The sequence below is a fragment of the Myotis yumanensis genome, unplaced genomic scaffold (assembly GCF_028538775.1).
Source record: "Myotis yumanensis isolate MYYU_CA2020_CCGP unplaced genomic scaffold, mMyoYum1.0.hap1 SCAF_4, whole genome shotgun sequence".
NCBI lineage: Eukaryota > Metazoa > Chordata > Mammalia > Chiroptera > Vespertilionidae > Myotis > Myotis yumanensis.
Genome location: NW_027223755.1, coordinates 41,136,055 through 41,160,369, shown reverse-complemented (window position 1 = coordinate 41,160,369; position 24,315 = coordinate 41,136,055). Strand labels below are relative to the sequence as shown.

At 39.0% G+C, this 24,315-nt stretch overlaps 1 protein-coding gene across 3 annotated transcripts in view; it reads left to right on the top strand.

The window, feature by feature from the left end:
- Positions 1-447: 447 nt before the first annotated feature.
- The window catches only part of WDR41 (WD repeat domain 41), a 75,203-nt gene continuing 51,335 nt past the window's right edge, over positions 448-24,315 (top strand). For all 3 annotated transcript variants that reach the window (XR_011471185.1, XM_070412225.1, XM_070412224.1), the window contains exons 1-5: positions 448-707; positions 2,957-3,072; positions 19,498-19,546; positions 20,719-20,850; positions 23,414-23,476. Coding sequence is in view for 2 of the 3 variants with exons in the window: in XM_070412225.1 (XP_070268326.1) it covers positions 657-707; positions 2,957-3,072; positions 19,498-19,546; positions 20,719-20,850; positions 23,414-23,476 (411 nt within the window). In the remaining variant the exon portion in view is untranslated. The remainder of the gene's footprint in view (positions 708-2,956; positions 3,073-19,497; positions 19,547-20,718; positions 20,851-23,413; positions 23,477-24,315) is intronic.

The following is a 24,315-nucleotide window of genomic DNA, read 5'->3' as shown; positions in this document are numbered from 1 at the left end:
CTCAGTGTATCCACTTCCTAGCTGTTAGCCTTTGACAAACTACCTAATCTTTCCGAGTTTGTTTCTTTATAAAACAGGGACTATAGGGCTACTGTGAGGATTTATGTAAAGCTTCAGAACAGTATCTGTACTACAGTACACAAAATGTTGGCCGGGTTTATTATTGGATTAGTCCGGATGTGGAGGCCCCTTCTGCAGCCAACTATTGAAGAGTTTCTTGGTCCCCCTGCCAAGTAAGGGTGCGAGGGGACTATTAATTGGTAAGCACTTGCTCGCAGGACTCAGGTGCTGTGCCATACGCATCCACCAGGGGCCGCTCAAGCTACCCAAGCTCAGCGTGCAAAGTGGGCAACGCCCCTGCGCCTGCTCACTTAGAGCCTTTGAAGCCTCGCCCCTACCCCACCAGCTTTGGGCTACAGCTCCTCTAGTGGCTACCGCAAACCAAGCCTCTGTGGCGGGTACGGCAGCGCCTGGGGGACAAATATCTTCCTGCTTCTGTGGATTCTCCTTTGCACTGCTACGTTCTGTGGGCATTTCTGGGGCGGCAAAGTGTTAGCAGCTCCATTGCTCTCTGCTCCTGAGAAGTAGGAGGAGGTAGAGGCCAGTACAGAGTTCGGGCTGACTGTGACCTGGGCCCGGCAAGAGGCCTTACCCTGATGTTGCGATGGCTGATCGGGGGAAGCCGAGAACCTCAGGGACTGGCAGAGGTAAACCCCTGGGTGGAGCCTGCCTGCCCGGCGGAAGCTTCTGTGGGAGCTGGGATCCTGAGTCTAGAAACAATGACCCTGTTGGAGGAGGGGCTTGCGTGCTGTGAGGCCAGGTTTCGGGTGGAGGAGGTTGGGTTGGGGGAAGGGCACCCCTTTTTGCTGCTACTTTGTACTTTTGATTCTCCTAAGACCCTGAGTTAAATACAGTATCTTTGTGCCAAAATGTGAGAAAACTGAAGCTGATGTGGTTCAACAGCGGGCTCAAGGAGACTCAGCTAGTCTCCCTACTTAAGTTTCATATCCATTTAAAAAAGTATCTGCCCTACGTACTAGAAACAAGTGGTGACTGCAACTTTACATTTTTTCGTTTACTTGGTGTAACTTCCCCAAATTGCTCAGGAAGTATATAGTTGGTTTGAGTTTTTATACATGAACCCAAAAGATATAATTAACTTTTTAAATTAATATTTTGCTTCAAAGTCAAGAAAATGATTTCCTAATTAATTGCTATTTTTGATTCCATAGTCAACGCTTTCTTCATGGGACTGAATAATTGAATAGACTGTAATGAGATTTATATTTGAAATGTTGCGAATATAAAAGTTTTGGAACTTAAAAATACTGAGGTCTGGAATTTATTTCATATGCCACCCAAGAATATAATTTGTGCTGAATTCCCTTTTATTTCTCATAGAAAATGTTTTTACTACTAAAAATAGGAAACTTGGATTGTTGTAAATCCAGAAATCTTACTTCTCAGTCTTAACTTTCTCATATCTTTGCACTTGAAGCTTATTCTCTATTTTTTAAAAAAGCATTTCTTATTTGAAATTAGGTGTATTTAAGATAGGCTGAAATCCTAAAGATTATAGGAGAATTGTGGAAAGTTGAGTAGTCCACATAGGATATATATGACAATTCTGTATAAGCCTCGTTATTTGATGAATCATAGAATTTGATTAACTAATTCTGTGATACCTGACAAGCTTTCATTTGGGGAAAGTAGTATATAGTTTTCAGAATTCTCACTTTTGATTTTCACTGCTAAAAGGGCGATGCAATAAATAAAAAAAATTACTGCTTTGGGGCGAATTTTTGGAAACATGCATGTTAAGTTATATATTTCTTCATGTAAAAGTATTTCAGTTTTATAACTGCTGTGAATTTGTACATTATCTGAAGCAATGATTTGCCCTAATTTATGCAAGAACTTTGAATCTAAGCTTCTAATTTAAGCAGTGTTTCTCTGCTGGGATAATTTTGCCCATTAGGGGATATTGGGCAATGTCTGGAGACATTCTTGATTGTCACAATTTGGGTTGGGGTGAATTTCTACTGACATCTAATATGTAGAAACTAGGAATGCTGTTGAGCATCCTACAGTGTACAGGACAGCCCTTGACAACAAAGAATTATCTGGTCCAAAATGTCAATAGTGTCAAGTTAAAAAAAACTGCAGTTTAGAGGGTAAGAACAGAGGTTTTTTAAAATCGTAGTGGGTTTGACTACAGAAATGGGGTTAATAAGACCTACCTTACAGAGTTATCCAGTTATATGTGCTTTGCAGTGTTTGGCATATGGGATGCCACCTAATACTTTGTAAATGTTAGTAATTATCTTTATCAATGTTATTTTTCAAAGTTGATTTCATTGAATTCATTGACTCTAAATGATTTAATTCCTTTATTCAGCAAACATATAATGAGTGCCTATAATGGGCTTAGGCACTACTTTAGTCTGTTTTATATTTTACCCCTTTGACCTGCAGTTTTGTTTCTGCCAAGTTTCAATTGAGAAACACCCATTTTAAAATATTGAGTTGGATTGGCCCATTAATTTTTTAGGTCAGGTTTATTGAAATATAATTTGATAAAATAAAATTTGCCCTTTTTCTAAATTTATTGTGACTTGAAAATACAAAAATTTATGGTGTGGATTTGTGGTAAGAAAAATGTTTTGTGTTAACTTGGCAGTCAGTTGATATTAGGGGAAATAATACAGGGTGGGGCAAAAGTAGGTTTACAGTTGTGAGTATATGAAACACAGAGTTTATTCTTGTATTATTGTTTATTATTTTTCATACCAACAACTGTAAACCTACTTTTGCCCCACCCTTTATGTAGTATGAGAACATGTTTTTTAAATCTTATATTTTTAGATGTATACTATGCAGTTTTACTGCAGTATGCCTTTTATCATAAATCATTTTATCTCTTTCTCTTTTGTTTTGGCTTTTTTTCCAATACAAGAAATCTGCTTTACAGACAATAGGTGAAGAACAAACCCAGAACCCCTACACTGAACTGCTTGTACTGAAAGCTCACCATGATATTGTACGGTTTCTGGTACGGTTAGATGACTGCAGGTAAGAAACTCTAGTTATCCAATTAACTATTGTTTGGAAAGAGTTCTTAGGGAATTTTATATCAAAAACTTCAGAATTAATCCATCTTTTCTAAAAATCTCAAAACTGATCATTAGCAACATTTAGTAGAAATTGACCTCTGAATCTTGATGAAATGCATATCCGAAGTCTTTTTTGCTCAGAAGTCAGGGTGTCATATCTGATGATTTGATCCTTATTTTGTTTGAGGTGTTTTTTTTTTTTTTTGACAGCTCAAATTTTGTTGGTGGTTTTTTGTTGTTGTTGTTTGTTTTTTAGGAAGTGTATGACTTTAAAATTTGAGTGGGGTTATAACTGTATGTTAAGGTGAACCTAAATTTGACAAAGAAATATGGGAAATATTTAAGTATTAGATAGCTAAGGGAATGTAATATTTTTAGTAGAAGGTGAGGTAAGTATTTCATATGAATTTTTTGTTATTGATGAAACCCCTTTAAAATTAGTATTATTCAGCAAAGGGAATAGATTCAATAATATCATAATAACTATGGTGATAGATGGTTACTAGAATTATTATGATCACATTATAAGATATATAAATGTCACTGTGTTGTATACCTGAAACTAATAAAATTGTACATCAACTATAATTAAAAATTAAAAAAAGCACATTATTCTGTACTACTTTGGTACATAATATTTGCAAATAGAGATAAAGGTGTGTAGGTGTTAGGACTATAGATTTAACTTATTACTGATCTGTTTATTAAACCCTTATTTAATTATATCCTCATCCTATGTAGCAAGTATCACAATAACAATTACACAATTTAACATTTATCTTTCCCTCTACAATGTAAACCTCATGAGAGTGGGAGCTATGTTTTTCTTGTTCACTACATATCCTTAGTACTTGGCACAGTGTCTAACATGTAGCAGGCAATTAATAGGTAGTTTTTAATGAATTAATGAGTCCCCAGACTAATAACTAGCTTGTCATCTTAACTCCCTTACCCCATTTATGTTGTCCCTATCAATTCTTCCATTATCACCTCTAATTGTCTCTTTTGCCTTTAATACTGTCTTTTGTGTGTGTGTGTGTGTGGTTTTTCTTTTTTCATTTTTTTAAAATATATTTTTATTGATTTCAGAGAGAGGAAGGGAGAGGAAGCGAGAGAGAGAAACATCAATGATGAGAGAGAATCACCGATCGGCTCCCTCCTGCATGTCCCACACTGGGGATTGAGCCCACAACCCGGGCATGTACCCTGACCAAGAATCAAACCGTGACCTCCTGGGTCATAGGTCGATACTCAGCCACTGAGCCAAGCCGGGCTTTTTTTTCATTTTTTATTCCATGGGTGACTGCTTCTGTGATTATTCCTAATTATGACTATCACTTCTGTTGTCTGTTAACCTGTCTTCTCTCTGATTTTCTTTTTTTATTATTTTATTTTATCCTTCAGCTTTTATTTATATTTATTTTCCCTTCTTTTTTTTCTCTCCACCCCACACCAGCCCCTCCTAGGCTTTCACCACTCTATTGTCTGTGTCCATATATGCATATTATCTGCTTTTCTTATGTCTTTGGTATTTAGTTGCTTTCCCCATGTGCAACGCAATTCTCACACTACCTGGAGTTAGGTCAGATTTTACAGGTTAAGGCACAGTCCTGCACAACACTTCCCTCACCTTAGTCTCTAGCTGCAATCTCCAGGGTTTCCAGGCCACCCACATTTCTGACCAACTGGCTATACATTGCCACTTCCCCCTTATAATTTGCTAGAATGACTGACAGAACTCAGGAAAGCACTATACAGTTTTTATTATAAAGGATACAATCAGGAGCAGCCAAATGAAATAGAGCAAGGTCTGGGAGATCCTAAGTGTAAACTCTGTTCTTCAGGATCCATCACCCTTCAGGACCTCAGTGTGTATCACCAACGAGAAAACTCACTCAAACTTTGAGCATTCAGAGTTTTTGTAGTGGTTTCATATATAGGAATGATTAAATAATTTACCACTTGATTAAATGCAATTTCTAGCCTCTTTTCCTTCCCCAGTTTTGAGGTCAGGCTGGTATCTATGGCTCAAAGCCCCAATCCTCTAATTTCATGGTTCATATTTTCTATATGGCTAGCTCCCATCCTTAAACTGTCAGGGGCTCACCTTGAGTCACCTCATTAGTACAAACTCTGGTCAGGTCTGAGGAGCCCAGCTTCCTCCTAGAAACCATGGACAGAGTCCAGTCAAATTATTATACAACTAGAGGCCCAGTGCTGCTGGCTTCCAACTGGGGCCTGCTTTCCCCCAGCTGCCTGTCGCCGCTGGCCGGGGTCTCCCCTCGCAGCCGCCTTGGCCTGGCACTGCCCGCTCACCTGCTCCACCATCCTGCTGTGGTCCCGCTTTCATCAGGGCTCATTGGGGCTGGCAGCGCCTCTACTGCTGCATGCTGCCAGTGCTGCATTGCCAACGCCCGCCATGTTCTGCACTGCCCCCTGGTGGTCAGTGCACGTCTAACTCCCCATCGATCAAACTCCCGCCCGTAGGGACAATTTGCATATTAGGCTTTTATTATATAGAACTAGAGGCCTGCTGCACAAAAATTTGTGCGCTCGGGGGTGGGGGGTCCCTCAGCCCGGCCTGTGCCCTCTCACAGTCTGGGACCCCTTGGGGGATGACCACCTGCTGGCTTAGGCCTGCTCCCCGGGGGAATGGGCCTAAGATGGCAATCAGACATCCCTCTGGCAGCCCGGCAGCCCTTGGGGGATGTCCACTTGCCAGCGGGGAGCAGGCCTAAGCTGCAGTCGGACATCCTTAGAGCTGCTGAGGAGGCAGGAGAGGCTCCCACCACCACTGCTGTACTGGCAGCCATCAGCCTGGCTTGTGGCTGAGCAGAGCTCCCCCATGTGGGAGCGCACTGACCACCAGAGGGCAGCTCCTGCATTGAGCGTCTGCCCCCTGGTGGTCAGTGTCTGTCATAGTGACCAGTCATTCCCAGTCTTTCTGCTGTTAGGGTCAGTTTGCATATTACACTTTTACTATATAGGATAGAGGCCTGGTGCATGGTGGGGGCCAGATGGTTTGCCCTGAATGGTGTCCCGGATCAGGGTGGGGGTCCCGCTGGGGTGCCTGGCCAGCCTGGGTGAGGGGCTGATGATGGCTGTTTGCAGCTGGTCACACCCTCTTCAGGGTAGGGGTCCCCATTGGGGTGCCTGGCCAGCCTGGATGAGGGGCTGATGGCTGTTTTCAGGCTGGCCACACCCCCTTTAGGGTGGGGGTCCCCACTGGGGTGCCTGGCCAGTCTGGGTGAGGGGCTGAGGGCCGTTTTCAGGCTGGCCAGCGACTGAAGCTCTCAGCTTCTCCTTTTTTTCTTTTTTTTTTTATTCTGAGATTTATTTACCTTCTGTAATTGAAACATTGTTGCCGTCACTGGCACTCCCAGCTCTGAGGCCGCGGCTGGCTGACAGCAGGTATCTGGGGTTTGTTTAGCTTCTATAATTGAAACATTGTTGCTTTCGGGCTCAGAGCTGGGCCGCGGCAGGCCGGGAACCTTGGCTTCCTCCATCACTGGAGCAAGCAAGCCTCATGCTCGCTTCAGCTGTGTGGCTGCCGGCCGCCATCTTTGTTGGCAGTTAATTTGCATATCACCCTGATTAGCCAATGGGAAGTGTAGCGGAGGTATGGTTAATTACCCTTTTTGTCTTTTATTAGATAGGACTAGAGGCCTGGTGCATGGATTCATGCACCGGTGGGGTCCCTTGGCCTGGCCTGTGCCCTCTCACAATCCGGGACCCCACTGTGCACGATCAGGGCCAGGGAGGGACCGTGGGAGGATTCCAGGCGTGTCCGACCATCTCACCCAGTCCTGATCTGCCCGACCCCAGCAGCAAACTAATCTACTGGTTGGAGCATAAGCCTCCTGGTGGTCAGTGCGCATCATAGCTACCGGTCGAACAGTTGGACAGTCGCTTAGGCTTTTATATCTATAGACCAGATACTCCAACTTTTGCTTGAAGATTCACCTCATATATATTATTAGCCTGTCAGCATTATTTTTCTGTTGTGATATAAGCCAAACAAATTATAACATGTTAACCATAGTATAATAATCTTCAGCCTTTTTGGTAATGTTTGTTGGTGGTGGATACTAAGAGATACTGTGTTTTATTTAGTCAGATCTTTGAAACTAAACATTTCTGGGAAGATGGGATATTGAACAGTTCAAGTTTTCTTGTACCATAGTAAATTTCTAGGTAGGTTAAAAAACTCTCAATTTCTCAGACCATAATCACTAATATAGCATTTGAACCTTAAGGAATTCTCAAATCATTTTGCCTAAAAAAGTTAAGTAAAAAATATGTAGTTTACTTTCAGGATGTGGTCTTTAACTTTTTATATAGATTAACTGTTAAGATTCCATGTTCATTGCTATCTGCCCTCCGAAATGTCCTCTTGGCTATTCTTATTACCTATTTAGAAGAAGACTCCAGAAAGGCCTTTTTGTAGAATAATGATCCTTGTCCAAATGCTGATATCTGATTACATTTTCTTCACAGTGGTGCTCATGTATGATACAGTAAATGTTCTATAAACAGTAAAAAGCTAGACGATTACATCAGTTATCTGTTTATTGCTCTGTCAAATATCACCTCAAACTTAGTGGTTTAAAACAACCATTATATATTTAGTTCACTATTTTGCAGGATGGCATTTTGGGTTAGGCTCCGCTGGGTAGGTTGTTTTTTTTTTTTTTCATCTGCACCATGGTTGACTTATCTTGGTTAGGTTTAGTCATGCATCTGTGGTTAACAGGTAGATTGGCTGAGGCTGGCAGTTCACAGTGGTCTCAGTTGTATTGACTGGGGTCTCTCTCCATGTGATGCTCAAGTTCTTGTTCACATAGTGATTAGGAAGTTCTAATACCAGCAAAATGGCAAGCCCCAATGTAAAACTTTTCAAGTCTCTGTTTGTATACTGTTTGCTGTTGTTTCATTGGCTAAAGCAAGTCAGGAGCTGGCACAAATTCAGTAAGTGGATAAATAAACTCTACCTCTTGAAGCAACTAATGCTTTTTGCAAATGGTTACATTAGGAGGGAGAATAATTTGTGGTCATGTTTGCTATCTAACAGAGTGAATCTAAATGTCTAAAATAAATGGGGGGAAAACACCCTACTTGTTTTTTTGCAATAAAGTGAAGATATTACTACATGAATCATATTTAATTCTTTGTACTCAAGTCATTATTATGTCAAAATTTCCATGTAATTAAATCTGAAGTTTTTCAGTCAGTCACAGACCTTTAGAACTTTCAATCTGTGTATTATTTTAAAAAATTTAATTTTATAGTGTATGCAAAAAATAACTGAAAGAGTCATTATTGGTAAGAAAGACTTAAAAAAATCTACAAACTATATAAATGTTTATTACAAATAGAATTAAGAGCTTAACACTTCCATTCTTAATTTAACAGTTTAATTTAGAATTATCTTTATCATTGCATATGTACATTATTTATGTATTGTCAAATTACCAAAATACCTTAAATAAATATTCTATTGTTACACTTTTTATGTTTTTACTTAGTTTTTGTAGACATTGCATTCTATATTTTTGGTCGGCTGTTGTAATCCAGGTTTCACGCTTCAGGTCTTTAGATAATGTCAGTTTATTGAGAATTTTGCAGAAGGATTTTCTTGTTTTCTTGGTGGCTCAGCTAAAATCAGTGAGTGGAAAATTTTCTCAGATTGGTTTTTGAAGATACCAAGTAAATCCTGTATAACATAACAGACAGCTGCCTTTTCTTTTCTTCAGTATTTTTTGAACATGAAGTGAGGGTCATATTGATTGGGAGATCACTAAAGAAGGCTAAGACTCAGCAAGAGTCTTCTAAAAAGTGGACTGTGCTAAAATTATATTTAATACTCTAGCATTTGATGCATTAAACTGAGTTTATAACACATTTTAAGAGCAGTTTTTTCTGTTGCTCATTTGACCATTCCTTGCTACTCCAGGAAACAGACAAGGTTATATAGGATGGTGATCATGACTGGAAAAGAATTAAGTGACCCATGAAATGCCAGACTGGAGAACAAAATGTGTTCCTAGAATGGCTGGTGAAGCTCTATATTCACAAGAAACTAAACGAACTCAGTATGGTTCGATAGTTCACTGAACAAATAACATACTACGTCTTTAAGAAAATATTCTTAAGTTAAGAATAACTTTCCACAAACAATCAGATAAAAGAAATCAGTAATCAAGATTGGTTTCCCTAGGAAGCAGGCAATTAAATGGAGTTAAGCATGCAAAAAGTTTATTAGAAACATCAATGAAAGCGGAAATAAGGAAGCAGGATTGGACAAGAAGAGCTGCCTCAGACTATGATACAGATCTGACCAAGTCTCTGTAAACCCAATGGAGAGCTCTGGAGAAAAGAATGCCCCTTTGAGGAGCCCTGCATTGGATGAAAATAACTAGTACTTTTTGTACTGCCGTGCATAGTCATTGGCTGAAGGTCATTCAAGAATGTGCTTAATTCGGGGAACTTGATCGAAGATGGCGGCATAGGTAAACACCGGAGACTGCCGCCGTGGACAACCACTTCAAAAATACAACTAAAAGTCGGAGCGGACATCAACCAGAACCACGGGAAGGCTGGCTGAGGAGAGTCTCTTCAACTAGAAGCAAAAACAACAGCATTCCGACGCTCAGCGGAGGCGCAGTGTGGAAAATTTAAAGGTACAGCGGTGCGGTGGTGAGGGTGCGCGCGCAAAGCGGGCTGGCGGCTGAGGGCGCGATTGTCGTTTTCAATCAGGAACGAGTCTCAGACTCTGGGCTACAGATCCGGGTGAGTCTCTAGGGACCCAGACTCAAACGGGAGAAGCGGGACTGTCTGGCTACGGCCCCTCCGAGGTTTGCAGCGATTGCTGGGACAGAGAGGCAGAGCCCCTGGGGACGGACTGAGAGCGGCCATAGCTGCTCCCTCCCCCCCGCCCTGTTGAGCCCGCCCCGCCCAAACCCTGCGCACAGCCATTTGCCGATCGCCTCAGGCAAGGGCTGGACTAGCGCCTCCCCTGAGGACTGAAGTTTTCCCACAGCTGATTTCCACCGCCAGTCGGCCTGGTGGTCAAATCCCTCTAGTGTTAACTACAACAATTAAGGCTTGGCTAGAACAAGACTGCGCACAGAGACCACAAGGGGGTGCACCAAGAAAGCATAAAAGATGCGGAGACAAAAAAACATGACAGAAATGGAGGATATGGAGCTAAGAATCGCAATTTTGAGGGCTTGCCATAAATTTGTGCAGAGCCTCACGAAAATTAATGAGACCCTCGATGCTATGATAAAGAAATTAGAAAGTAAGCATACACGGACTGAAATAAAGAATATTATACCCAATAGCAGACCAGAGGAGCACAAGAATCAAACCAAAGATTTGACAAAAAACACCCAATTGGAAAAGCAAAATGAAAAAAGAATCCGAAAGTGTGAAGATAGTGTAAGGAGCCTCTGGGAGAGCTTTAAACGGACTAATATCAGAGTCATTGGAGTGCCGGAAGATGAGAGACAGCAAGATATTGAAAACCTATTTCAAGAAATAATGGCAGAAAACTTCCCCCACCTGGAGAAAGAAATGGACTTACAGGTCCAAGAAGCGCAGAGAACCCCAAACAAAAGGAATCCAAAGAGGACCACACCAAGACACATCATCATTAAAATGCCAAGAGCAAAAGACAAAGAGAAAATCTTAAAAGCAGCAAGAGAAAGAGGCTCAATTACCTACAAGGGAATACCCATACGACTGTCAGCTGATTTCTCAACAGAAACTTTGCAGGCCAGAAGGGAATGGCAAGAAATATTCAAAGTGATGAATACCAAGAACCTACAACCAAGATTACTTTATCCAGCAAAGCTATCATTCAGAATTGAAGGTCAGATAAAGAGCTTCACAGATAAGGAAAAACTAAAGGAGTTCATCACCGCCAAACCAGTATTATATGAAATGCTGAAAGGTATCCTTTAAGAAGAGGAAGAAGAAAAAGGTAAAGATACAAATTATGAACAACAAATATGCATCTATCAACAAATGAATCTAAGAATCAAGTGAATAAATAACCTGATGTACAGAATGAACTGGTGACTATAATGAATCAGGGACATAGAAAGGGAATGGACTGACTATTCTTGGGGGAAAAGGGGTGTGGGAGATGCGGGAAGTGACTGGACAAAAATCATGCACCTATGGATGAACTCGGTGGGGAGTGAGGGTGGAGGGTGGGGTGGGAGCTGGAAGGAGGGGAGTTATGGGGGGAAAAAAGAGGAACAAATGTAATAATCTGAACAATAAAGATTTAAAAAAAAAAAATGTGCTTAACACTCCGGTGTGGGGTGAATTTCCCGCCAAAATATAAGATGGCGCGGGCAATTATTTAGGTTTCCCGCGCAAAATCAGGGATTTTTATGATACCTATTACCCCAATGGGTATGAAACGGTTCGCATACGCAGGTAGGTATCTTTGTGAATGGCAAACAAACAAATATTTGGTAATACGCAGTTACAATCGGCCCGAGTTTACACGTTTCCCGCACTCCACCGCAAATCTATATGAACCGAGTTAAGACGGCTCCCGCGGAGTACGCGCAATTCACGCGAGCCGACTTAACTCGTTTCCCCCACTCCAAGTGTTAATTCAAGTGGCTGAGGGCCCACCTGAGAGTATGATTTTGACTTGAAAGCTGAAATGTACCCTGAAGTCAACAGCTAGAGGTAGATAACCACGTTCATCCGGGTAGCTAGTCCTCTCTTGAAGAGGTATTTACATGTTGAGAGCTATACTGCTTTTCCTATACAAACTATATCTTGGGATCAATAATAATTGACGAGAGGAAATTTCTCTTTATAGAAGAATTCAAACATGAAGAATCAGAATTGGAATATTGTAATTTTGCAACCTCTAACACAATAATAAATTAGGCAGTGGTTGTTAACATCACACACATACACACACACACACCACTGCCAGAAATTATGTGTGTGTGCAGGACAAAAAATACTCATTATTTTCATCCAAATGGTCTATGAAGTGGCCTAACCAAAAAGTAAAAATGGAATCTGATTAAATCTCTAGATCTGTTAGTTTACCAGAAATACAGGGGACAGAGGTGCATTTTGTTCAATGATAACACTGGAAGGTAGCTAGCAAGATCCAGACTGTGAGAACTGTATAAAGTAAATTCTTAATTGCAAGGAAAAAATATGAAGAAGGAATCAGTTGACTAAAAAAACATTAGAGGTATGTCAACCAATTGCAATATAGGAATCTTTTTTTAAAAATATATGTTATTGATTTTTTGCAGAGAGGAGGGGAGAGGAATAGAGAGTTAGAAACATCAATGAGAGAAAAATGTTGATCAGCTGCCTCCTGCACACCCCCTACTGGGGATATGCCCGCAACCAAGGTACATGCCCTTGACCGGAATCGAACCTGGGACCCTTGAGTCCGCAGGCCGACTCTCTATCCACTGAGCCAAACCGGTTAGGGCTGCAATATAGGAATCTTATTTAGATCCACAGTTACTAACTTAAAAACTTGAGACAGGGAAATTTGATCATTGACTAGGTATGTTATGTCATTAAATGTTGTTAACTTTGATTGTGGTATAAAATAGTCCTAAGAGATATATATTAAAATAATTACTGATGAAATAAAGTATAGTGACTGGGATTTGCTTCAGAATAATATGTGTGGAGGGGCAATTGGGTGTGGTACAGATGAAACAGTGCTGGCCATGAGTTGATAATTATTAAAGACAGGTATGAGTACCTGAGGATTTTTGTTATACAGTTTCCACTTTTATAAATATTTAAATTCTCCATAATAAATGTAAAAAAATGATGTATGTTTGTCAGAGAGGAAATAAAAATGCCAATTTAAAAAGTATTTTTGCTTCAGCATAAAATAAAACTTTGTTCAATGCAGAAATCACACAGGTAGACATGAACATAGCAGCTTACTAAAATAATAACTGGCAAAAAATTAGAATAAAGAATGTGGCTCGGTAAGTAGTGCGTTTCCTAGTACAACACCCTGAGTTAGGTAGACTTATTCACTGAATCACTGGTGCATCTGGACATCTGCAAGCCTCCTACTTCAATGTAGGCTTACCTTAAAAACAAGAGCAAAGCAGAATGTTTTCTCTCTATGAACAGACAAATCTTCAGAGAAAACCCAGAAGAGCCTGAACAGAGCATGCTCAGTTCATTCTCTCAAACTCATTTATTAGGTCAGTTGGGAGAGGGAGAGGCCAGGGATGCTTCTTTAGTAGTTCTTTCAGGGAAACTTGAGCTCTGGGTAATGGAGAGTGCCCCCGGCCCGCCAATGGAAGTCACAGGAATTTTTTGGTATTCTAATACTTGTAAACTTGATGTGTAGTTTAGTTTTCTATTTGTGATTTGGAGGAGGGGAGAATTTACCAAGGTTTTACCTTTGCAAATGACTATGGGAACTATGAAATCTTCCCTCTTTTATTCTATTTGTGAGGACTTTAGACATTCAGATATTAGAGTTTTGTGTGTTTGTATATTTTTTTCCTAAGGAAAAAAATTATGTTCTCATAGATCTAATGAAAGAATCAGTGGCAATGTCTATGGCTCCTGAAAACGCTTTGGAATTCCCTTAAATTCCTATTAAAAGTCTACATCTCTAATTTTTTTCAAGTAGTTCTAGCATACAAGATAAGTAAAAATCCATTTTACATGAAAACTTTGTTATTTTTCAGTTTTGTTATTTTTCAACTATTTTATTGTAAAAAAAGATACACTATTTAAGCTGCATCATGTATTAGAAAGTACTGTGGGAAATTAGTTAGCCACAGGGATTTTTTTTGTCATAATAATGTTATATTTTTATATTTCCAGTGCTTTATGGTTATGTAGATATTGAATACAGGAGGGTTCATGTTCAGATTTATGGCTATACTTTTTATTATGTCCTCTAAGGTTATATTTGAATCTGTAGCACCTTTGACTTAATTGAAATAAATTCACATGAATAAGAGCTATTAAATATGCACTTAGGTAATGGACATAGGAATTGTGAAAATACATATTTTATTTTATATAGATCTTCGTGAAGCTTTGCTGTTCTTTTAGCCCACAGTTGGCAAGAATAAGAGTACTTTCTCTGAGATGTTGTTCAAAGGGAAGGTGTTTAAAGGGAGTGATTTCTATAAATTGAAAGAAGTATAAATGAGAATTCTCAATGGGTACATGATCTGGACCTTGTAACATTACTGAGTAATGTAGACTGAGCTCTTCAAGGCAAGAACTATCTCATTGATCTTTACTCTTAGGATCAAGCACATACATACATATACGTTATCTAGTTAGTGCTTAATAAATATTTATTGAAGAAATGATTGAGTCATCAACTCTCACAATAAATTAGGTCTCGTAATTAGGGGAGGAGAAGATAGAACATTCTATAAACTCTAATATAGGTCTTCATTAAACCATGTTTCTACCTTGTTAAACTTGTTTGCATGTATATAGCTTTTGCTTAGTCATTTAATTGTATAGTTTCAATGAATATTTTTATGAAGTTTTTAAAAAATATATTTTTATTAATTTCAGAGAGGAAGGGAGAGGGAGAGAGAGACAGAAACATTAATGATGAGAGAGAATCATTGATTGGCTGCCTCCTGCATGCCCCCTTCTGGGGATTGAGCCTGCAACCTGGGCATGTGCCCTTGACTGGAATCAAACCCAGGACCCTTCAGTCCTCAGGCCGATGCTCTATCCACTGATCCAAACCGGCTAGGGCAATGAATATTTTTAAAGACTTGGTTTCAAGTTAAGAAAACTTGAAGGCTATGTATAATAACAGGAGCATGAAAAAAATAAAAGTAATTTATCTTTGTGGTGAGATTCTGAGTGTAAAATTTTTCAAATTTCTATTTTTGTTGTGACAATATTGATATATTAATAATGATAAGAGAAAAGTGAGATTAAGACAATCTATTTTACAGAACCTTTGCAATTCTTTAATGTTTGCTTATTCATTGAAAAAGCATTATTTAGTGCTATAAACCTGCCAGAAATAATCAGAGATTTGTTGGATTAGAAAGTGCCATGTTATAAAGATCAATAAATATGGCAATTACGATATTGAATTGATTCTATAAAGCCTATTTTTTTCTATTTTAGTATCTGTAAAATTTGAATAAATCATATAATTGATGGTGTATTTCTGTTATGTAGCATTTTTTTCCCTTAATAGTACATAAAGTAATAGAATGTCTTATAGTTGATGATGTCTTAGATCTGATACAGTACCTTTTTAAGGCATTGAATTTTAATATCTTGGGACAAGAACTACATATAATTGATCTTGGCATTTCCCGAATGTATAGTATGAAATCTCATTGCATATATTTTGTGCTAATCATTAAAGAAACATTTCTCTTAAAAACTTATCTTTAGAATGGAATGTTTAGATTCTATTAATTTCGAGTTTTTTTAAAAATTATTTTATATAATTATATATAATTTTATGACAATATAGCCACTATTTTTTCTTCCATTGAATAACTTAAGCCTTATTGACATTTTAATTACTCTATTTAAAATGGTTCATTACTTGTTTTCAGCCATTACAGTATATCTTACTGTATTAGGAATTCTTGGGTTGAATTTTCATTTATGATTTGGGAGGTGGCTGTAGTATGTGCTTGACTGATTAGGATAAACTGACTTAGAGGTAAACAGATATAGTTAGTGCAGCTAGTTTTCAGTTATCCATTCTAGTAGAATGGATAATTGTAATTTGTGAACAATCTCCCAACCCTTTATTATAGTTATTTTTTAAAATTTATCTTTATTGTTGAAAGTATTACAGATGTCCCCTTTTCCCCTACCCACACTTACCCCCTTCCCCGCTGCTCCAGTCTCCTCCCCAGGCCTTCACAACACTGTTGTCGGTGTCCATTGGTTATGCACATACGCATAGAAATTCTTTGGCATAGTTATTTTATGAGAGGTAATAATATATAGTTATTTTATGAGAGGTAATATATAGCAAAGTTAAACTGACTTGCATTTTTAAACTTCATGAGTAGGTAATAATAGATACTGAAATGGTAGGAAAAAAAGGCAGCAATCCTATCTAATAATAGAGAAACATGGTAATTAGCCGTACCTCCGCTACCCTTCCCATTGGCTAATCAGGGCGATATGCAAATTAACTGCCAGCCAAGATGGCAGCTGGCAGCCAGGTAGCTTGAAGCGAACAGGAGGCTTGCTTGCTTCAGTGACGGAGGAAGCCAACATTCCCCGCCGGCCGCTGCCGGCCTCTGAGCTTGCACTCTAAGAAACAATGTTACAAATATAGAAGCTAAACAAAACCCCAGAAACCTGCTTTCAGCCAGCCGGGCTTCAGCCAGCAGGACCGCAACATTGTTTCAATTATAGAACAAACGCAGATCCCTGCTTTCAGCCAGCCAGGATCTCAGAGCTGGAGTGAGCAGGACCGCAACAGTGTTACAATTATAGAACCCAAACAAACCAGATACCTGCTTTCAGCAGCCGAGGCCTCAGAGCTGGAGCCAAGCCTCAGAGCTAAAGCTGGCCCAGAATAAAAAAAAAGAAAAACAGGACAGGTTGGGAGCTTCAGTCACCCGCCAGCCTGAAAACGGCCCTCAGCCCCTCACCTAGACTGGCCAGGCACCCCAATGGGGACCCCCACCCTAAAGGGGGTGTGACCAGCTGCAAACAGCCATCATCCCCTCATCCAGGCTGGCCAGGCACACCAGTGGGGACCCCCACCCTGAAGGGGGTGTGACCAGCTGCAAACAGCCATCATCCTCTCATCCAGGCTGGCCAGGCACCCCAGTGAGGACCCCCACCCTGATCCAGGACACCCTTCAGGGCAAACCAGCCGGCCCCCACCCGTGCACCAGGCCTCTATCCTATATAGTAAAAGGGTAATATGCCTCCCAGCACTGGAATCAGCGGAGCAGCGAGGCCTCCCGGCACTGGGATCAGTGTGACAGGGGGCAGCGACCAAACCCCCTGATCGCCCTGCGGCTCTGTGTGTGACAGGGGGCGGGGCCACAACCTCCCTATCCGCCCTGCTCTGTTCGTGACAGGGGAAGGCGCCCCAACCCCCTGATCAGCCCTGCTCTGTGCCTGATAGGGGGGAGCTCCCCAACCCCCTGATCGCCCTGCGGCTCTGTGTGTGACAGGGTGCGGCGCCCCAACCCCCCCCCCCCCCCCACGGGCCTTGCTCTGTGTGTGACGGGGTAGAGCCATAACCTCCCTATCGGCCCTGCCCTGAGTGTGACAGTGGCGGCGCCCCAACCCCCTGATCGGCCCTGCTCTGTGGGTGATAGAGGGCGGTGCCCCAACCCCCTGATCCGCCCTGCTCTGTGTGTGACGGGGCGGTGCCCTAACTCCCCTATCGGCCCTACTCTGTGAGTGACAGGGGGGAGCTCCTCAACCCCCTGATCGGCCCTGCTCTGTGCGTGACAGGGTACAGAGCTCCAACCCCCCTGATGGGCCCTGCTCTGTGCGTGACAGGGGGCAGTGCCCCAACCCCCTGATCGGCCCTGCTCTGTGCGTGACAGGGGGTGGCACCACAACCTCCCTATCGACCCTGCCTTGAGTGTGACGGGGTGGTGCCCCAACCCCCCAATCGGCCCTACCCTGAGCGTGACTAGGGGTGGCATCGCAACCTCCCGATCCGCCCTGCTCTGTGCATGACAGGGGGCGGCGCCCCAACTCCCCAATCAGCCCTGTTCTGAGCCCGACCAGGGACTGCACCTAGGGATTGGGTCTGCCCTCTGCCACCCGGGAGCAGGCCTAAGCCAGCAGGTCATTATCTCCCGAGGGGTCCCAGACTGCGAGAGGGCACAGGCCGGGCTGAGGGACCCCCTCCCCCCACCCAGTGCACAAATTTTTGTGCACCGGGCCTCTAGTAGAATATATAAGAATTGAAAGGACTGAGTAATCCATCAACTGGGTAATCAACCTCTGAGCAGCTAAAAATTGGCTGTGATTTCATGCATTACGACTGGGCATTGTTTAGCTCTCACTTGTTTACTACTGATTGAATTAAAGTTTGAGGTGAAATGAAATGCTTTATATCTCATTTCTAAACTCGTGACCTCATGAGATTCAGATATGATAAAACAACAATGAGAAGTTAAAAATCAAGGTTAGAAAAAAGTATATTTTTAACCTGTAATCTTCTAAAATGGAGAAAAGCAATTATAAGAATTTCAAGAATCAATATAAATTGATGTTTTATACCAAAGAAAACTTAAGACCATGAGTACTGCTCTCCCAGCATCACTATACAAATAAGAATAAATCGATAGGTCTAGAAGCATAAGCTAGTAAAGACATCTAGCAACTATTTTTGATACTAAAGGGATTGTTAAGTATTGTAATCCAGAAAATGTATGTAATTAACCATAAGAAATTATATTTTTAATTTAAAAATAAGTTTTCTTTTTAGTATTCAGATCTTTTATGTACTTCATTATTTCATTTTGAAAAATTAAGTGTTAAGCTTGGATTTTACAATAACTCTTTGTGTGGTTTCTAGCTTGTAACCTAGGTAGTTTTAAAGGCCCTTTCCATTAAAAAATATGTAGTTCTATATTCAAATACTATTAACAGATTGTCAGACTGTATTTGGCCAATTTCCTATCTCCTGGATAATCTTTTAGCTCCTGCAGTAGGAGATGTAATCAAATGGTTTTGAAGTGGGTACTAAATATAGGATTTGTCTCAGCCAGTGAAGACAACAGGTGCATATGGGATTTTGAAACTGAATCTGAAAAACTTGAACTTGAAGCTCAGTTTGGGGTATTAAAGAAAATGTTACTTGACTGAAGTAGTGAAATTTTAGGAATCTTATATAAGGATAAAATTCAGGAACAAAGTAATTTTTGTGTCCTAGTGTTAGGGGCAAAAATAGAGTATGATGTTGGCTTTAAAAAGTAGTTAGAGTGTTTTTACAGAGAAAGGAATAGAAATAATTAACTTATCTAAGGACATGGTTTCTTTTTTCCACTTCTGGAATATCACTTCTTCTCAGTGAAGCTGTTCCTCAGCTTGGCTTTATGTCACTTAAGTCAGGGTTTACATATAATTTTAAAGCAAGGAAGGACTTTAAAGTTCCTTTACAGATCTCCTTCATTCTTACATTTCTTGCAGTTTATTCATTGTAACACTGTAAATGATCTTATCTTTGTATCTTCAGTACCTGGCACAAATCCTAGCAGGTATTTGTCAATATTTGCTAAATTAGCTTAGATAACTTAATCTGCATTAATATTAGTAATTCAGAATATCATTAATAAGGTTTGATGGTTCTTAGTAAATTTTAGCACTTAAATGTCACCAGTGATTTATTTTTTAACTTTTTTTCTCTAACCAGATTTGCATCTGCTGGTGATGATGGACTTGTAGTTGTGTGGAATGCCCAGGTGTGTATTGATTTTGTGTGGATTGTGTAATAAAGATATGACTGTATAGTTGAGTATACATTCATAAACACTATCTGGGGATATATCTGCATATTAGTAGACAGACTAATTAATACTTGAAAAGGCATACTTGGGAAGATTTCATTTAAATTGGGAGCCAATATTTTATAATAGAAACTTTTTTAATGAAGATTTTTTCCTGAGAAACAAATACCGAGATGTGAAAATAAAATTTTAATCTTACCGAACAAAACTTACCAGCAACTATGTAATGACTCTGAAAATGAATCAAGTGTTGATTTTTGTGGCAATTTTTCTTTCAAAGTGATGATTACATGATGTAACATGCTCCTCATGTTTGGATTTAATAGCAATATAATAAAAGGCTTAATTAAAAAATATTTAAAGCTTAACCAAATTTCTCTGAGACCTCTCTTCCTGATCCTTTGATACTCAGGTTATTCTCTTTGGAAGTATCTATCTTCTCTCATTGTCTGACCTGTCAGATCCTCATTTTTCAATGGCTTTGCCTGTGATTAAAGGACTTCTTTAACATGTTCCTTACATTCATGAAATCTTGTAGCCTTGGAAAGAGTTGCAATTTGTCATATTTACATTGTTTTTTATAGTATGTTTATTACTTGGGAAGTCCATGAGAGTCTCATGGGTGGGAATATCTGTTGCTATTAAATAGAGGTGGAGAGGAGGCTAACTTATGAGTAGTTGATACATTATTGGATAGAGATATATTTGTTGTTGTTATGCTGCCTTTTTTCCTTTCCACAACTGTATGACTGTGGAGACTTAAATAACAAATACTTGGATAAGGAGCTGACTTTTTTTTCTTCCACAGCTTTATAACTGTGGAGACTTAAATAACAAATACTTGGATAAGAAGGGCTATCTATTTTTTCCTACAGATTAAGTTACTGATATTTTTATGCTTAATTTATCCAATTATATTCTTAAAATCATATGGAAAGAATATTCCTTTAAATTTTATATGAAATATGCTAAAATTTGTATTATCTATCAAAAAATACTTAAAATTGTTTATGGCTAAGTAATTTCAAATAGAATGTATGCATTTTCTACATAGTGATTCTTAGTGTTGTTAAAGTTATTTAAGTTGTGAAATAATGAACCTGTTAACAATTTCATTGGTATTTCAGACAGGAGAAAAACTTTTGGAACTCAATGGACACACTCAAAAGATAACAGCTATTATTACATTTCCTTCCTTGGAAGCATGTGAAGAAAAAAATCAGCTCATCTTGACAGCGTCTGCTGATAGGACAGTTATCATATCCTTTAGTCTGGAAGAGAGTGAAGTAACTATCGTGACCCAGGGGACTAGTATATACATTATTAGTCTTTAGGCTCTTGGGGCCTGTTTGCACATTCCTGTTTTAGCAAAAATGATTTTGTTCTAGCTTTCATAAAACACTTCTTAAAAGCATTAGGCATCTGAAAAGTATTAGACTTGAAATAGCAGGTTAAGGTGTATTATTGATGGAAACCCCATGACTAAAACTGTTCTTTCTAGAATTACTATAATATAAAATAGATGAAATGGAGAAAATGAGCTTAAAAATACTTAGTATCTTAGTTTGCTTTTCAATTTAGGGAAATAAAGATCAGTTGGACTGGAAAATAATTTACTTTTTTTTTTTTTTGAGAACCCAGTCTGACAGAAAAGTGAATTGCCATTGGCTCAGTGTTTAATATTACTATTTAGTATTTAAAAATAAAATTTAAAAAGTATGTTACCTTTCTTTCCCCCTTACTTTTAGGTAAAATTTTAAAATGTAATGGCATTTTATAAATGCTTACATGTGCCACACATTGTTCTGTTTTATATAAATCCATTTGATCCTTACAATAAGAATTTTTGTTCTCATTCACAGATATTAGAGGCAAAGAGAGGTTAAGTAACTTGTCCAAGGTTATGCAGCCAGTATAGGGCAGAAGGTAAGCAGTCTGACTGCAGAGCCGAGTTCTGAACCACTAAATAATAATACTGCCTTTTAAAATATTTTCTTTAGCCTGGCCAGTGTTGCTCAGTGGTTGAGCGTTGACCAATGAACCAGGAGGTAAAGGTTCGATTCCCTGTCAAGGCACATGCCCAGGTTGCAAGCTCGATCCCCAGTAGGGGGCATGCAGGAGTCAGCTGATCAATGATTCTCTCTCATCATTGATCTCATTGATGTTTCTATCTCTCCCTCCCTCTCCCTTCCTTTCTGAAATCAATAGAAATATATTTAAAAAATGTTTTCTATAAACAAATTTAGCCCTTTAATCTTTTTATGAGGAATTTGGATTTGTGAAGGCCATAGCCAAATGCTATGAATAACTGTAATCTCTCATGACCTTTTTTTTTTAAGTTATCATAGATTACCTTTAAAAAGTCTATGCTCTTTGAAAATTCTGTTTAGCTTCAAGCATTAGTGAAGTAAGTTTCAAAGTAAGCTCAAAGGAGTCAGTGTTACTCAGGCTTCTGTAAAACATATACATACTTTATGAAACTTAAACAAGCTTCTCAGCTAAAGTGATTTCTAGACAGGTTGCCAATAGGTGAAAACATTTTTTTTTAATATATTTTTTATTGATTTTTTACAGAGAGGAAGGGAGAGAGATAGAGAGTTAGAAACATCGATGGGAGAGAAACATCGATCTGCTGCCTCCTGCACATCTCCTACTGGGGATGTGCCCACAACCCAGGTACATGCCCTTGACCGGAATCGAACCTGGGACCCTTCAGTCCGCAGGCCGATGCTCTATCCACTGAGCCAAACCGGTTTCGGCAGGTGAAAACATTTTAAGAAAAGATTTCAATGGTGATAAATTGTGAGGGGATTACAGTATTATGTAAACAAGGGCATAAAATTCACTGATTTTTAGGTCAGGTTAGCGTTATTGCTACTGCTCTATTGAGGCAAATTATTTTATGGACTAAAGCTCTTTTTTTATTTGTTTTCAGTATCAGTATAACCTCTGCAAAAGTAGAATTTAAAATGCTTTTTTATTAGATGATTTCTAAAGTACTACTTAGAGGCAATTATTAAAAATTACTGTTATAGTACAGTACAGAGATGAGTAGATGGGACAATATCAGTATAAACTGTACCTGTAAATGATGGTATAGACTCATTTCCTTTGCTGAATGACTTTGTTGAAAATAATTCCGGGGTGCTTTGCTGGCAGTTCTTTTACTCAGGTGAATTCTAAATTAACTCAGCTTGAGCCTTCTCTATTAACTAAAACTTCATTAATTAAATGCTCAGTGTAGATTTAAAACAATTTTGTCAAGTGATAGTCTTAAAAGTTTGTATGTACATATATATATTTATATATATTATATATATTTATTATGTGAATGTGTTTTCAGATATGATGTAAAATGTGTATCTTACCATAGGAAATGGTATGAAAAATTTGAAAATCATCATACTCCTTAGGTTAAACTAACCTTGGACATTTTATGAGAGGTCCTCTAATTATTTTAAATATGTATACAGGTAATAGGAACACACTGGATAACAGTAGTTAATTATGTCATACACATTGAGAGAGCTTTTCAGTCAATATGGTGGACTATTTTGGAGAATAAACAAAATTTAAACAGTTGCAATATTTAATGTCTATAAAGATTCAGTTTCCAGACCATCCTTTCTGTTGGCATTTTCAAATAGTTTGACAGTAAAATTTACCAGAAAATTATTTTAGGTTGTAAGCCTACTGTGCTAAGTTGATGACTCAATATTTTATGCCTTATTTTCTACCTAAATTTGTGACATTTGTGACTTAATTATTGGAAAAGTTATAAGATTTGAAATGTTTAGAAATTATTTCTTAACATAAATTTAGTTATGGAATTGTGATACTGGCAGGCAAGTTCAAAAAGTGTCATGCTTCCAGTCTACTGTAAAGGTAAGATCATAAGCCGATATTTTATGGTAAAAATATTTTTGTCTGAGAAAAAACTGTTAAGTAAGTTTGATGAAATTACTTTTGTAGGTTTAAAAAATTATTTTTTCGTGCCCTAGCCGGTTTGGCTCAGTGGATAGAGCCTGTAATGATTCACATTACAGTAAAAGTCCTTATAAAGTACTTTTAGTTGGCCTGCGGACTAAAGAGTCCCAGGTTAGATTCTGGCCAAGGGCACATGCCTGGGTTGCGGGCTCGATTTCTCCCCCAGTAGGGGATGTGCAGGAGGCAGCCAATCAATGATTCTCTCTCATCATTGATGTTTCTATCTTTCTCTCTCCCTCCCTTACTCTCTGAAATCTATTAAAAATATTTAAAAATATTATTTCTTCCACACATAGTTACAGTTATTTTATTCTTCTAAGATTAGATTTTTGGAAGTATATATTTCAAATGCTAGAATGTTTGAATTTGAACTTACAGCAAGCAATAAATCTCTATAGCAAGATAAGGAAAAAGGTAATACCTAGTATGTTTTTAGTAAGTAATTATAAAAAGAGGCAATCCTTGCAGAATGACTCTATAGCAGTAGTTAGTATGTTTCTTTACTTTGAAATAAAAACATGGAATCATTTGTCCCTCACACTCTGCCTTCTGTAAAGTCATAAAGATAAGATATGTTTACAATAGCCAAGATCTGGAAACATCTCACGTGACCATCAGTAGATGAGTGGATAAAAAGATGTCCATTTACACAATGTAATACTATGCAGCTGTAAAAAAGAAGGAACTCTTAACCTTTGTGACAGCATGGATGATGGACCTGGGAACTTACTATGCTA